The sequence below is a fragment of the Leptidea sinapis genome, chromosome 24, assembly GCF_905404315.1.
Source record: "Leptidea sinapis chromosome 24, ilLepSina1.1, whole genome shotgun sequence".
Taxonomy (NCBI): Eukaryota; Metazoa; Arthropoda; class Insecta; order Lepidoptera; family Pieridae; genus Leptidea; species Leptidea sinapis.
The window spans coordinates 12,887,275-12,905,082 of record NC_066288.1 but is presented as its reverse complement, the minus strand read 5'-3'; the positions used below and the strand labels follow the sequence as shown (position 1 = coordinate 12,905,082).

General features: G+C 34.6%; 1 protein-coding gene across 7 annotated transcripts in view; it reads right to left on the bottom strand.

The window, feature by feature from the left end:
* Positions 1 to 17,808, bottom strand: part of LOC126971831 (guanine nucleotide exchange factor DBS-like) — a 186,873-nt gene that overhangs the window by 55,003 nt on the left and 114,062 nt on the right. Inside the window, exon 1 of one of the 7 annotated variants that reach the window (XM_050818273.1) lies at positions 15,166 to 15,422. The exons of 5 other annotated variants lie outside the window; for them this stretch is intronic. In XM_050818273.1, the coding sequence (XP_050674230.1) occupies positions 15,166 to 15,300 (135 nt within the window). In that variant the 5' untranslated portion in view covers positions 15,301 to 15,422. Of the gene's footprint in view, positions 1 to 5,075; positions 5,179 to 15,165; positions 15,423 to 17,808 lie in introns of those variants that run through there. One more of the 7 variants, XM_050818275.1, reaches the window with a different exon arrangement.

The following is a 17,808-nucleotide window of genomic DNA, read 5'->3' as shown; positions in this document are numbered from 1 at the left end:
AAACTCAATGTTTTTTTAAATTTATTTATACATAATCCACAGCTCTTAAAAATATTTAATTAATACAAATAAATATGATCTGACAGCCAAAAGGGGATTATTATCATTTTAAAGGCCTGAATTTTAATCAATCCACACAGTAAAACACCATGAATGTATTCGGATAGGTGCTAGTCAGTATACAATAATTATATATAAATGTGCGCGTGTGTATGCGTGTGTCTGTGTATTCGTTTTAATGTGATAAAAACACAGGATTTAAACTATTAAAAGATACCTAACTAACATGAATTGAACTATCTTAATAAAATCATAAAATTATGTTTCAACTAATATTCTTAATATCTCATTTTTTAATTTGAGTTTATTGAGGTGGAAAATATCAACCGAACTAAACTTATTATTATAGGTTTTATGTAACCGAGTAATCAAAGAATGTTGTGCGTAATTTTTCGACGTTTTCACAGCTGTCATAGTCTATCTAGACGTATAAATGATTTAGGATGTCAAAATACATATAAAACTATAAAAACTCAGCAAAAAACCGAACAAATCTTTCATTTTTGGCTTCAATATAATAAATATCTCATAATATATCGATATGTTATTGGTAAAGATTACTAAAACTTAAATGATTTTATTAAAGATACCACAGATTGGGAATGGAGCGAAGGCCCTCAGGCTATTTAATTATAAATTTATTTTGCGTTTCTTCTTGCATACTAGTTCGAATGGGTGATCATTTTTGAAGTTCAATAAGTGATTTTAAATCCTATTTTGAATAGAATTATTAGGATTTGTTACACAGGCAGACTGCCTGGATAATCTGTAGGTTTTTTAATAATAAAATTTATTGAAGTAGGCTTTACTTTTCGGAGCTCCATAAGTATCCAAATATTTTAAGTTTGTTTAAGTGTTAATTCCGCCTACATTTGACTTTAAGCAATTCGACACGTGTTTCACCTCTACACATCCTCATCCTCGGGACATGTTGACTCGCCAAACTCTGGCACGAGATGGAGCATAAGTATAGAAACAATAACGAAATTCAAAAAGTAATTCTAAGAAAGCTTAGTAAAGGAGACACGTAAGCTATTTGAAAATAATATGTATTTTTACTTAATCAGAGATAAACAGGTTTCCTTCCGGTCGACAGTTACGTTAATTAACAAATCTATGTAAAATTAATACGTTTATGCCTTAGATCACTTACGTCTAGAAAGACTATGACAGCTGCAGAAACGTCGAAAAAAAATGTGTTTAGAGTTAACATTCCACCTTCGCACGACACGCCACAAGTTAGGATATCATCCCCACCATCTGGATGTGTGGCGGTCCTCCACAGTGCGGTTTCCAAGGAGCTTTCTTCCTCGTACTACGAAGCTGTGGAATGAGCTTCCTTGTGCGTAGACGATACGACATGGGTACCTTCAAAAAAAGCGCGTACACCTTCCTTAAAGGCCGGCAACGCTCTTGTGATTCCTCTGGTGTTGCAAGAGAATGTGGGCGGCGGTGATCACTTAACACCAGGTGACCCGTACGCTCGTTTGTCCACCTATTCCATAAGAAAAAAAATTTTTTTTTGGGCAATTCACGCACACTTACACAAAGTGTCATACAAATCGCGAATGTAAGACGTAGCTTGTCACGCAAAATAAAGTATTAAACCTGGCCTATTTTTATCGGATGTCTAGATCGGTTGAGACTATCTAGACTTATAGATTATCTAAGGTAGCATAGAGGCAGTCTCTTATCTCGCACATACAAAGAAAAACACAGCCGAAACAGAATTAAGTAAGAATATTAAGTCGACGAGTTGCAGTATCATCAAACATTTTACTTTCGATCTTGATCAATAACCAGATTCTCCATATTAAAACGAGTTTCTAAAATATTCTTGTTCGCAGTGTTTTGTATATTATGATAAAATTTAAACACATGCAATAAGTAATGTGTGATAGTGAAAATTTTATAAATCTAATATATAAAATTCTCGTCTCATGGTGTTAAACTTTGAACTCCTCCGAAACGGCTTGACCGATTCTCATGAAATTTTGAATGCTTATTGAGTAGGTCTGAGAATCGGACAACATGTATTTTTCATCCCCACAAATGTTAAGGGTGGTCCACACGAGATTTTTTTTTAAATTTTTTTGGCATTTTTTTTTTAAATTTGTTTCATTATGATCAATAGTTACTTTTGTATCGCGATTTTAATATCGGCAATACAACGTTTGCTGGGTCAGCTAGTAATATATATAAGTGTGTGGATTATTGACAATTTCATAGGTTCTAATTGTTTAATTTGAAATATTGACACTCATCAAAATTTGGTTAGAGTTTTCGCAATAGTCCAAAAATAAATTATAACAATTAACTTCGGATCATAGATTTATTAACTACAGCTAACAAATGTTTAAAGTATCTACGCGACGACTAAGAACGCGACGCGTAAAATGGCGCGTATCAAATATCCTTATTGTTTAATTTGTGAACTTTTTTTTTAATGAAAAATAAGGGACGAGACTCCGTTTCATTTGCCCTATAATTTCACTAGCTACGGCGGCCATCAGTTCAAAACACAGTAACGCATACACATTACAGCCTCACGGCAGAAATAGGCGCCGTTAATCTGTATACTAACCCCCTTATTCATAATGGTCCGCTAACTAAAAACAGCCGCTAAGGAGTGTTTTTTCTCATTCTGACTTAGGTCAATAGAAGAAGACAGAGTGAGAATTAGCAATGCAAAGGGGGTTATAATCTAGCCAGCATTCTGTGCAAAAGAGCCTCCCCCTGGTATATGGAAACTGATTATAATCAAAGAGACACTCAATATTAAGATGAACTTGCCACTATACATCAGAGTAAATCGCATCTTAATAGATTTAGCTAGTCGTTTCTGAAAAAAGCATCCACAAATGCACAGACAAAATAAATAAAAAAGTAATTTAAATAATCTCGGTAACATAAGTAAAATGTGCAATTTTTTATATATAATATACAGACAGGGCCAAAAAGCCAGAAAAGACGACCAATTTAGCTGAGTTTAGACCACCGATATAGCTGAATGGTTAGTGATCCTGACTACTAAGCTAGAGGTCCGGGGTTCGAATCCCGGTAGGTGCAATGTGTCGATCCTGAAACGGCTGGGCATTGTGACTAGGCTCTCTACCATCTGCTTGCGTAGGGTCCTAGAATACTTCGGCCACATCGCCAGAAGGGATGAAGACAACCTGGAGAGACTGATGGTAACAGGGAAGGTGGAAGGAAGAAGACCAAGAGAAGAAGCCCCATGCGATGACCAATCAGATTCGCACTGCCCTTGAAACCACTGTCCACGACGCTTTACACTCTTCTTCCGACAGGGGCAGATGGCGGCAAATAACACGCAACAAAGTACTCTGTCGAGATGATCACGACGTGAGGAGGAGGAGGTGCAATCATTTATATGATGAATATGGATGTTTGTTTCCGAGTCATGGATGTTTATATGTATTTATTTATGTTTAAGTAAGTATATTGTATTAAATATATCGTTGTCTTGTAACCATACTACAGGCTATTTTAGTATTTTTAGTTTAGTAAACCTAGTTTGGGGCAAGATAATTTGTGTACAAGTCAATAAAAAGAAAAAAAAGGGCCTGCTTACGATTATAGTATATATACACTTCGAAATGCATGCAATGCAACCAATCCCAAATTACATGTATAAAATTTACACATCATGCGGAACTCTGCAGAAAATCGAACCCACAGCCCTGAGCTGAATATTGAGCCACGCTTTGTGCTGGAAAACCATAGAGCTCGTCAAAAAGTTCCAATAATTGGTTACAATTTTAATGTTCACTCTAAATTGGATTTCTGTCGCATATTGTATTCTTGTATTGAAGTGTAAACACCAAACAATTTGTTATATTTGCGTATCCCCCACTTCTGGGTAGAATTATACACTTTATGGACAAACCCACGCCACTCGGGTTCCGTCCGTGCTCTAACCAACTGAGCCAACCGTCCGTATGGTGCATCGAACGTAAATCTTGGTATATCGTGTCTTGTTGACACAACCTAGACTTTGTGTTTACACCAAGTCGAATTTAAACCACGCAAGCACTTAGCATACAGATACGAAATTCCGAATTACACAATGATAACATTAGACGTTTAACGTAACAATGGTATTCAATTGAGTTACGTTTATAATAATGACAAATAGTGGCATTTCCTCAAATTGTCAAAGGGAAAACCATTCAGTAGAAACGGACTAGGTCCTCAACTTCAGGGTCCTTGGAGCCTGGTTGAACTTCATGAACGTTTTAAAGCAGCTAAAATATTAGACTACTACTTAATATTCATGCAAAATTTTAATTAAAACCTTTCAGTAGTTTTTGCGTTTTGACGGACATACAAATTGAGAAATAAACAAAAATGATATAAATTACTTTTTCGGCTACGTTTTTTTATAGATTTACTGTTTACAGTTTTTACTTTGTTACGATTGTATAAAATTTTGATAATTCTTCAGTATTTACGCAATTTTGTTATAAATGTTACCGGCAAAACCCGATTTTAGAATAAGTTTTTCCTAGACTTTTGGTTCATCTTTCAGGCGTTATTATTATAAATAAACCAGGCAAAATTAGGCTAAGGCATTATTCTATATAAACCAGTACAGACTAGGTTATACTAGTTTCTCCTGTCGGCCTTTGAACAAACCCTTTTCAGCCTAAGCTGAACTAGTTGAACCTATTATGAATAAGCACACCACAGAATAAACTGGTTTAGCCCATTCTGTACTAGTAATACCTCGTCAAAAATCAGATTTTTGTCGAGGCAGATTGCATGTCCGTAGGACGATAGAAGAAACTAGTTTAACATAGTCTGTACTGGTGTATCCTATCGCCTAAGGCATGAATTGATTTGGCCTAGGAAAATCTATTTTGTTCTTATTTCTAGTTAACGCAATACAAGTTAATAATACAATTTAAGCTTTCATTTATGTGCTCCAAAATATTTGATATTTTCTTTCATTAAAACTTTTAATTTATTAAGATAAGTTAATATTAAGCACTCACGCACAAAATCCTTTTACAGTTCACTCTAGTAAATGTCAGCATTTCGATGTATTATGTTATTAACCCTTAGCACAATACGAGCAACACGCGTCACAGATCAAGGAAAACTAAATAATATGAAGCTATAAATAATAAGCTAATATTCGTTAATGCAATGTTATATCCTGTTGTATTATGTTGCTCTGGTAGGTCAGCGTCGCGACGGACTTTAAAATGCTAATCCAAAGTGTATTATTATTTTTTAGAACAAAACAAGGTTTCTAAATGTCATACATTAGAGGACGAGCAAGGAGGCTAACTTTAAAACAGGTGTTAATCCCCGCCAGTTACCAACCATTTTTTTATCGTTACCCCCAAGTGGCGTTTCTAACGTCTAATACCACCTGATGTATAACTGCGCCGTTGTAGCAGCGTTCCGGGAACAGTGTTATCCGGTACTTCTCCTAGCACCTGCCTGCAAATACGCAGGCACCACCTTCAGGCAACGTCCAGGTTCATGCGGACGTCGCCCCTTCGCGATTGATCACTATATTAGATTATATACTAGCTGCCGCCCGCGTCGACGTCCGCGTGGACGCTTTAAAGCAGCAAAAATAAATTTATTATATGCCTGAATTAGAAAAATGTCTCGACCAATATTGTTCAATTTCAGCAGTTTGCCCACCGCCGGACCTCACCATAATATCGCGCACTCGGTTGTGCATCGTCATAACTATTAAAAGTATTTCTCCAAATGATGTACGGTGAAAGACAAAGTTTATCTAATTTAAATAACAGAAGCGATAAAAAAAATTGATATAAAAATCAATTTGAATTAAGTTCATTATTTTAGGAGTTCACTGCGAACAAACATCAGGACACTGGATTTATGTATACTAAGATAATCTGTTAGTTTAACTAAATAATTAAAACGATCTAACTCACGTCGACTCGGCCTAGTTACGCACTAATATTATGGTCCTAAACGAGAATTATAGATACACTTTTACAAGCCGTTTTATATACATAGTTGATAATTTCTCACGAAATTTTTATAGTTTTATTTTGTTTTCACTTTGTCAAGTTAAGTATAAATTACTTGAAAGGCACTTAAAAATATTATTTAAAAACTTCTACATCGCACAACAAAAGCATTTTGAATTAAAGAAAAAACAATGGGGAGGTAAAAAATGACGTGAAATTTCACTAACCGCGACTATTGTGAAAGATCTATTGTGTGGTTTTGTAGGGCACAGTCAGCCATTTTGAATTTTCAACTATTACTTAAAACAGAACAACATTTTTCATAAAATCAACTTTTACTGAACTGTGTTTTATCCTGAGTTTAAATTATATTGTTTGTGGGTGTTTTTATGCTTTTATAACTGTAGAAGGTTTAGTAAATTTTAATATGGAAAGACCAGTTGCCAAGTAAGGTTGAAATTTCATCGAGTACACAACAATATTCAAGGCGGATCTGTGTCGGCAGTAACATTGGTCTTATGATAGTGAACATAATATTTTTAATTCGTCTTTTTAAAAGTAGTTCTTAAGGCTACGTAACACTGTCCCTCAATGAATTTTTTCACATCTAGTTGGAAAATGTCTTTAATTTTAAATGAGTTTTCTGTTTTTTAATATGTTTTCCGATACTAAAAACCAGTTTAACTTTCTAATTTTTGTGTTAGTGAATTACAACAAAACGAACGACATAAAAACCATAGATAATTATAATACGTCAAGATAGACTGTGACAGCTGTAAAAACGTCGAAAAGTAGCGGCGAAATCATAACCTCTATTTACAGCAACGCACGCACACTAAAACAAAGTGCCTTACAAATCGCGAGTGAAAGACGTAGACGTTATAAACACTAGCGTAATAAACCTGGCCTGCAGTCTCCTATTTATTTACAACCTCTATCTAGACGTATATATAAAGGAGTCGGATACCCTTTCATACATTATTGGGCCAAGATGTAAAAGACTGAAATTATATTCAATAAATAGCTTATAAGTTAAAAAAGCATCACTGAGAATTTGATGATTTTTGGCAATCTGAAAGCTGAGTTATTGGAGGTTTTGTAAGATTGTCTATTGTGTGGTTTTGTAGGGCACAGTCAGCCATTTTGAATTTTCAACTATTACTTAAAACAGAACAACATTTTTCATAAAATCAACTTTTACTGAACTGTGTTTTATCCTGAGTTTAAATTATATTGTTTGTGGGTGTTTTTATGCTTTTATAACTGTAGAAGGTTTAGTAAATTTTAATATGGAAAGACCAGTTGCCAAGTAAGGTTGAAATTTCATCGAGTACACAACAATATTCAAGGCGGATCTGTGTCGGCAGTAACATTGGTCTTATGATAGTGAACATAATATTTTTAATTCGTCTTTTTAAAAGTAGTTCTTAAGGCTACGTAACACTGTCCCTCAATGAATTTTTTCACATCTAGTTGGAAAATGTCTTTAATTTTAAATGAGTTTTCTGTTTTTTAATATGTTTTCCGATACTAAAAACCAGTTTAACTTTCTAATTTTTGTGTTAGTGAATTACAACAAAACGAACGACATAAAAACCATAGATAATTATAATACGTCAAGATAGACTGTGACAGCTGTAAAAACGTCGAAAAGTAGCGGCGAAATCATAACCTCTATTTACAGCAACGCACGCACACTAAAACAAAGTGCCTTACAAATCGCGAGTGAAAGACGTAGACGTTATAAACACTAGCGTAATAAACCTGGCCTGCAGTCTCCTATTTATTTACAACCTCTATCTAGACGTATATATAAAGGAGTCGGATACCCTTTCATACATTATTGGGCCAAGATGTAAAAGACTGAAATTATATTCAATAAATAGCTTATAAGTTAAAAAAGCATCACTGAGAATTTGATGATTTTTGGCAATCTGAAAGCTGAGTTATTGGAGGTTTTGTAAGATTGAGGTTATGCAATATATGGGCAACAATCTATATTAAAACAGCTGATTTTTGAAATGCGATTGCTTTTTGTTGTACGATAATGACCGTATAAGTTTAGCAATATCAGAAGTCATATAGAAAGAAGGAAAATATCAATAAAACAACGGGAAACACTCAAATGACAAATCGCGTTGGTACGCACAAACGATACTACGAAACGAGTGATTGACAATTGACATTCTAGACAATTCTGTGGCTGTCACTGTCAGCACAGATTAAAAATAAAGAACGAGATTCAGAATCTACTTTTTCTTCGATCGATTTCTTTATAATATTAAGTTGATATTTATTTATTTTTAGTAAAGACATTATGTTATGTTAATTATAATGTATTTTTTTTAGGTACTTTTATTGAATCAATCATCCGTTGCAAGTGGTTTTGGGTTGAATTGTATAAACTCATTCACATTAATCTATTATAGTAATCGATATCCCATTATTAATCGTGAATTTTAAGATAATGAAAACTTAATTTTAAGATCGTTTTCTAGATTGTGAATTAGGGTAATTTTCTATATTTTGAAATAGAAAAATATGACAATTTTTTTATACCATATCTCATCGTTTTACATTTTGGCCCAGAAATCCCCGTCTCCTTTTCTAAGATAAAAATAATACTTGCATTTAAGCAACAGAACCACGCTAACAACGTCAAGTGACAAATCACAACTAAAGCTGCGTAAACCCATATGGTGTCTGTTTCGCACGGTTTTGCCAGTTGGCATAAGCGTCTACATCATTCTCGGCCGTGCCTACTGGCACTCAATGGCATAGTGTGTACTCTGCTTTATGTATGGACGCCGAAGCTAAACTTGCACCGAATATAATGAGCCGAAGTCCGAAACAAATCGGTTAAATATTATTAGTTTCAATTATACTATGGTTGTTATAAACAATATAGGTGACAAGTGTCAAGTAGCGATAATGAACCGTTATATATTTACGACGGTATCCGTTAGGTGCAGAAAGCATCCTTAAAGTTAACGTTTCATTAAATAGACATTAATAGACTCGGCTTCAGATTCTTAAAAGTTATTGTGTGTATATATATGTTATGGATATATATTTCTTATTTATTTATTTATAATCGCTTATAAAATGCTCACAGAATACCTTTATTTATTTATGGTGTATGTGGATGATGCAGGTATTGTACTCAATAACTTTTGTATTAATTTACATTTACTGTTTTGACTACTCGTGTAAGACATTGACTATTTGACGTTTGAGTGTGTTTGTTGCATCATTTTACATTTTACATATTATATTGTAATTGAAATGATTTGTAAATCTTGATATAAAAGAGTGGCAATCAGTTTCTTGTTACTTCTTCTCATTAGCTCAACCCTTTACGAAGTAGCGGTAGATTCAATAAGACGTGAATAAACTGATTTTGTTTTGATTTATAAATATCCGGACGACCGAGCCTTGCTCGGATTTTTATGAATGTACAAAACTGGAACAAAAACAAAACTAATAGGACATCTGGATTCGAGCCGGGGTCTTCTGCTTTCCGGATCACCCAATATCCCATCTGAGCTATTAAAGTCTTGTATATAGTGGTGAAATTTACCTTTGTATTCTAATGTTATTGTAGCAGTTTCTCATTAAAATACAGATAAAACTACATGTTTAAAAATTGAAACCTAGCTAGATCGATTTCTCGCCCCCGAAACTACTTGTATACTAAATTTCTTTAAAATCGTTGGAGCAGTTTCCGAGATTCAGATTACATATTTACAAGAATTGCTCGTTTAAAGATATAAGGTACCGTCACTTTCTTTTTCATTTTGACAGTCAAAGATAGCTTGAAAATGAAAGTAGTTTGAAGGTATAATAATTAATGTTTCTTTCTTCTTATTTAATCCGCTGTCATCACATTGCTTGCGCGAACGTCACAACAGGCTTATGTATGTCAAAAACCATTCTTTCCTTGTGGTTATCACTTAGATAATAATGTAAGCCTTCAAGGTTTCTATGCTATCAACGTTGTCGTAACTCACCATTTTTAAAACCTTAGATTAAGGATTGGTCTCCGCTGCGCTCCAACTAGATACGCACAGAACGCACTATACCTAAGAACAATACCTTTTTTATTGCTGCAACTATTAGATGCTTGTGTGCGTGGCATCTCGACACTTTATGGCATCTTTCAAATTCGCTTCGTCTTATTTTACATTAAAGTCAATAAAATACAAAATACTTACTGATGAAATGTGATCCCAGTGTCTTTCTTATTTCTTGAAGTATTACTTTTACAAAGTTTTACTACGCAACCCGGCATTTTAGTTTCAATTATTAGCAAAGTTTAACAGAACATTTGGCACGTCAACGTCACACTTTGTTCCAGACTGGCTCGAGTACGCCCACTTGGGCGTAGTATTAGTTGCCGGACTTTGCGACTACCCCTGCGGTATCTAGTTGGAGCGCAGCGGAGATCAATCCTTAATCTAAGTTTAAAACAATTATTTATATATGTATATTGTTTAGGAGGGGGCGAACGCGACGTTTGAAAGAAAGGGAGATAACAGTTCAATAGCTAAAGTTTGTTAGGGGATAATCTCTGAATCTACTGAACCGCTTTTGAAAATTCTGTTACCAAAAGAAAGCCACATTATTAGTCAAAGGCTATTCTAGAAAATTAAAAGGCTTTTCCGCGGTAGTTAGATTTGCAAGTACTTAATCGGAGAAAAAACGGTCTGTTTTAAAACGGAAACGTTTCTTACGAATGCTGGGTTAACGATGAAAGATGCATGTGGCAGCTTTGAAACACCAGTGGGAGGTTTCCCAGTGGGAGGCTCCTTTGCACAGGATGCCGGCTAGATTATGGGTACCACAACGGCGCCTATTTCTGCCGTAAAGCAGTAATGTGTAAACATTACTGTGTTTTGGTCAGTAGGGCGCCGTAGCTAGTGAAATAACTGGGCAAATGAGACTAATCATCTTGTCTCAAGGTGACGAGCGCAATTGTAGTGCCGCTCAGAATGCTTAGGTTTTTCAAGAATTTTGAGCGGCGCTGCATTGTAATGGGCAGGGCGTATCAATTACCATCAGTTGAACGTCCTGCTCGTCTCGTCCCTTATGATCATTAAAAAAAAACAACAAATATAATTACACTATTAAATGCGGACAAAGACGCGGGTAGCAGCTAGTTATGAATAAAACTGTAAGAATTAAAGTGTTTTTAATAAGCAAACCTCTATTCACTGCAGCCTTAAAAGGAGGTTTCTATCTCAAACATTATGAAAGAAAAAAAATGTTGGATCTGAATAAATGCAGATTAAAATAAATCATTTAATAATTCCATATTCACAATGCATTGTTAATGTACTAGATATTCTTTCATTGAATCAAGCATTGACGGAATGAATAACGCTTTCAAATTAATGAGAAAATGTTTAGATATGAACCTTTACAAGACAATAATGTCGAGTTTCGGTGAAAATCAGGCTAAATAGACGGTTATTCGAATTTACAATCTGAAATTGTTTATAAACATAATATTATTTTATATTTGATAGACTTAAGACTCAACATTTTCGAGTAGAAAGAAGTTCAAAAAAATACGGATAATTGAAGTGAAACTTCTTTAAAATGGTTGTGATTTGAAACTCGATGAAACGAAAAAGCGAGACGATAGAGAGACAAACAGGTAAAATGTATAATATTCAGCCGGCGAGAGAATGAGATAAAATACATTAATAGCGACACTAAAAAGAGACAGACACTTAATTCAATGGATTTAACGTAGGAGAAAAAGAGTAGCATTATACAGAAGAAAAAAGAGTGGCAATGAGTTTCTTGCTACTTCTTCTCATTAGCTCAACCCTTTACGAAATAGCGGTAGATTCAATAAGAAAAAATATTTTTTTGACATTCATAAGTGTCATTTCCGTAACCTACATGAATAAAGTGATTTTGATTTGATTTGAGTTTATTTACCATAAGCCTCTTGTATCATGTATCGAAAATTTACATTTTCGATAAATTTAAGCTCTACGTGTCTGTCTGTCTCTGTACGTTTGAATAAATCTATGTTATAAATACGAATTAAATGTAAAATATTTATCAAACTTTGTATCACTATGATCATTACTACAATCTAAAATAATACTCTTCCCGAAATTTTACATTCATCTCTCTCTCATTATCTTGAAGCCAAATTTTTTGAGGGTTTTACTTGTACCAGGTGTGATTGCACACATGCTTTTTTGAAAGAAGCACAAAACACAGGCCATTTTATTTACCGTTTGTACGTTTCACTTCGGTAAATTAACATAAATGTATATATATATTCAGATATACATAACTAAAATTAAGAAAGCTTAAATTCAAGGCAAGACTATGCCCTGTGCTTCCCCGGGGCATAAAAGGAATAGGGAAGTCCCACGACCAAGGGTGTCGTAAGAGGCGACTAAGGGTATTTACCAGTGGGAGGCTTCTTTGAACAGAATGCCGGCTAGATTATACGTACCATCATAAAGACGCCTATTACTGCCGTGAAGCAGTAAATGATCACATTATCGTCTTTCGGTCTGAAAGGCGCGGTAGCTAATGAAATTACTGGGCAAATGAGACTTAACATCTTATGTCTCAAGGTGACGAGCGCAATTGTAGGATTTTTCAAGAATCGGCAGCATTGTAATGAGCAGAGCGTATCAATCACCATCAGATGAAAATCCTGCTCGTCTCATCCCTTACTGACATACAAAAATGATAAGGTGAAATTCAAGGCGAAACCACTAAAGTAGGTACTTCACAGTATCAAAAGGCGTCGACCTTTCAATCAGCACCGACGGATGTTTGGCCTGGTGTTGGCAAATATTAGCCCATACGCGGTGATAATGAGAGTTATCAAAGTAAAGCGACAAGATAAGTTCGTCGCCGTATTGCGACACTGAAGCCTTCTGCAATCCACATTCCTTTTCGTACCATTTAAAACACGCATACCTTGAAATTATCACAGTTCAAGCAGACCGCAAATAAAGGCAACTTAATTTAATAATATATTCATTTAAGTACCTGTTTAAAGCAAAGAATTTAAGGCTTTGAGACGTAATTAACACGTAACTAAACTTTATGGTGAAACTCAAAAGCAACACTAAAACACTAGCAGCGAGATGGGCCGTTTTATCAAAGCAAATAGAAATTCCTACGAAAATCACATCAATATAATCCAAGGTGTCAAAAATTTTCCGATACAAGTCAAGTTGTTGCTGCGAAAACTAATAATATATACCTAGGATGACCATAAAATCTGTTACAAAAAAAATGCAATTATTTTTTGTTATTTTTCGTTATTTAATTTAAGTTAAATTAGTAGGTAAATCCAAATGTTAATGCAAGTGCTCATGTTATAAATAAATGTTTCAAAATACTTTACCTCGCCATGCGAATTATTAAAACACGCCATAAGCCATATTAGTTAGCAATTAAAAAAACTATATTAAAATTTGTAACTTTCTGACAATGTGCTTTTTATATCATTCATATGTACAATATGATTGTTATATACGATTGTATATGACAACACGTTAGAAATTTTATTTTTAAGACCTAGTAGAATATACCTATTTCGCGCTTAAGGCATGCAAAATTAATGTTCCTCCTCAACAAACCATGACTGACACAGGAATCCACTTTATCGACCACTTGTGAAGTTTCTTTGGAGCTATGAGCGTGCACTATGCCAATTTACTCTTCAATTGTTCAAATATTTTGAAGCTATCGGGGCAGCAAGCATCTTAATCGTGCTACTCTTGTTAACTGTAGGAGATGATTTCGGACATGTCCTGTCTATCGCGCAAAAACACCAAGCCTCATGTCTTTTTATACGCTTTATATTAGCTTCACCTGTATGTTTGTAACTGACTTCTTTGGGCGCGATTTTGACCCACTTTAAACAGCTCGATTTCGTTCAAACTTTGTAGATTTATCGAGGACCGATGGCATTACACTAATTTGACTAAAAAATGAAAAATAAATAATAGTTAAAAAAAACTAAAAAGCACGCTTTATATAAAATTCAACTAAAAAATAGAAATTAAATTTAAATTGAAAATATTGTAAAAAATATTTTATTGTAAGAAAAGCGTGGGGTGCTTTTTAAGATATTATTAAAATAATAATTCTTCTACACCCCACGCTTTTTTTTACAATAAAATATATTTTTTTACACTATTTTCAATTTAAATTTTTTGATACACGAAAGAGTCCTAGAGGGAATCTAATTCTCACGATAAAATTTTTGTTTCCTGATAGTATTTCGACGAATTCTGGGTTTAATAACACTAATAGACTTTCTTATTAAAACTAAACTATTTCAAACTTTTGTCAAATCTCACTGCAGGCTACATACTAAACTAAATTTCAATTGTACCAGGCAGTACCCGCCTCTTTTGAGGTAGTATTTATATCCTCTTTGGCACGCGGCCGCTATGATAATTTATGGTTTTCGACGAAGATGTCTTTATATATCTATTGGTATTATTATCGACGAACATACTACAGCTTTTGAAAAGTTCTTGAAAATGACCGACGGTTCCGTACCCACTATGTGCCATCACTGCATTTTATTTTCTTTAACACCCCATTGCATTATTAAAGTTGTCAATAAACTCGTAAATTGTAAACTCGAATAAAATATGTGAATTGGCGCGAAATGATCAATGTTTCTAACATCATACATGCGTTCTAAATTTGAATTTTAAAATTTTTAAGATGTTACAATATTTATGGTCAAACTAGTAAGTACGTCTTCTACCCAGGTGATGTCGGGACGAAGTCCTAGTAAACTAAAAAACAAATAATTCACTCAATAGGTACAAGGCGGCATGGGTTTCGGAAAAATAAGCAAAAATAAATAGAATACAAAATTTAAAACAAGCCTATTTCAAACAAGGATGAATTTGTCTTAATATATTGACAAGTTAAGTTAAGTAGTTACCTTATTTTAAAAGTTGTTGATTGATGTATGTTTTTTATCGAAAATTGTATTTTGTATAACTTTAAGGGCACGTTACCTCCTATATACTAAGATAAATAAATTATTCGTTTTGAAACATTTCGGCAGCACCACCCGTCTTATATTTTAATTATCAATTAATAAGTATGAAAATACCTTATCACTACACACGCACACGTAGTTCGGGTTGCAATACGTGCAGTCGCATTCCGAGCACTCACTCCAGAATATTTCGCCGTTGCATCCCAACCGGCCACCGGTCTCCACTTCGACCCACGTTGCCCGCTTCATCAGGACAACTGTCAGTCAATCAATTGACTTTCCGCAACGGTTCGTGCACAGTTAATCCGAATTTATCGCACATTCATACAAGCACTCAACACATTTTAAATATTCACAAAAAAAAAACACTACGATAACAAAGCGCATATAGTACTAGGTCAGCATAAACAGCTGCGGGTGATGGACCGCGTACAACAACAAGACCGCCTCTCAACGGCTCAACCAACTGACTGCAAGCACGCTGCACGGCTACAGTCTACAGTCGCCACAAAACCCGGTTCGCAAGCGCTACAAACTTTGGCTCATACTGTTGGTATAAAAGCAGGAAGTCCTTAGCAACTGACCTCGATGAAACGAAGAAATAGTAAAAATTAATGAGAAGTTAAAATTATGAAGGAGTATAGATTGATATTGTTGTAGGTTGTAGAAACAATCTCTTGCTCAAAAAATATCCACTACATCTGTTTCGCCGCAAAACAGCATTGTAGTTATGCTTTATTTTAGGCGTGGGTGTCAGTTATAGGTGTTCTAACAGACCTTAGTATCCAAATTATATAGCCGACTTATATATTGACTGCCGACACTTAGTCGCATAAAAAAGATACCGCTTTCCGCTCAGATCAGGCACATAGGTTGATGGTTGTTTAGAACAGGCAAAACGAAATAACTAAAGCATATTAACGGTAATTAATAAGTTTTAATATCATAATAATACTTAGTAATGAACAAAAACTGAGATTATTATTACCTTCGAAGTATTGAGCTTTTGAAATATCATCAGTGCCATGGCTTTTGACGGTAGAGTTTAGAAATATAACTTTGTGACAGCAAATCTCAAAAAGTAGCTAAACATTATTTGCCGCAATTATCTCATATTACGAGTATCACTACATATTATAAAACAAAGTCCTTCGCTGCGTCTGTCTGTCTGTTCGCAATAAACTCAAAAACTACAGCACCGATTTTCATGCTGTTTAGACCAATGGTTCTCGAGGAAGGTTTTAGTATTTAATTTGTTACGTTTTTGTATACATTTTTGTGTATATAAACGATATTTGTTGGAGATGGCGAAAAAAAATTAAGCCGTCACTTTCAACGAAAACGCTGTCTAAATCCTTTGAGATATAACAAAATAATGTATGATGGAATTGTGTATCATATATAGGTCTACAGAAAAGTCCGCGATGGCTATGTTTATCTTTAAAACTTTAAAACATGATATACATACAATATCCATTTTAATACTTTAAAAATTGGCAATTATAAAGCGGTAATGTAAAAGCTGTTTACATAAATACGATATTAATCCTTATCATTTTATTACGACAGGACAGCGTCTGTCTGGTCAGCTAGTATATAATAAAGAATTTCATCTGATCTTGGAAGTACCTATCTATTACTAGTGACGATTCGCAAAGCATTTTCGGTTGTGGTTCAAAATGGCCATTTTTTTTATGAAAGTAAGGGACAAGACGAGCGCACGTTCAGCTAATGGTAATTGATACCCCCTGCCCATAACAATGCAGTGCCGCTCAGGATTCTTGAAAAACCCCAAAATTTCTGAATGGCACTACAACTGCGCTCTTCACCTTGAGACATAAGATGTTAAGTCTCATTTGCCCAGTAATACACGAGCTACGGCGCCCTTCAGACCGAAACACAGTAATGTTTAGAAGCAGTTACTTCACGGCAGAAATAGGCGTTGTTGTGGTATCCATAATCTAGCCGGCATCCTGTGCAAAGGAGCCTCCCACTGGTATGGAACCTGAATAACTTCTGATCCCGAATACCTAGAAACGCAAACCCAATAATTTAAAGCTTTTCGCATCGAGGCCAACGATATATTATGATGGTCTGTACCGTGGTTCGTGTACTGTGGTTGCTGAGGAATATTTCCAACACCATCTTTGAGCTTTGTATATTACATAGAATAGTATGTCGGAGACGGCTGTAACGATTTGGTGAAAATTACTACCTACACGCGGGTTTTTGCGAAATAGATTGGCTTAATTTCTGAATTTTCACACCGAGCAAAGTTCGATCAAAACGGAGCTATCCTATTTAAACATCTTAAATATTTTCGTATTTACACTAAAATATACTGCTACTATAAAAAATGAATAATTATAATACAATTTGAATTCTCTGTTCCGATAATGTATTATTGTAGCACATATCACTAGTTTCTCCAAGTTTATAATTGAGCACAATAATTATTGTTAACTTTACGACACTGTATGAGGTATATGCATACACAGTCTAACAGATACTGTGAGTTTTGTTGCGTGTGTTGTTATGTTGTTGGTAATACAAACAACAATAAACTTATCGTAAACAACATTGCGCTTTGTTGATAAAATACTACGTGACCTGTTTGCATTCTTATGTTACTACAAATCTCTTAATCTTATTGAAAGCAGTATAAACACAACATTAATCATTAGTTAGCAGACTATTGTGAATAAGGGGGTTATAATATACATCAACGTACACGTTAAACAATATATTTGTTGCAGT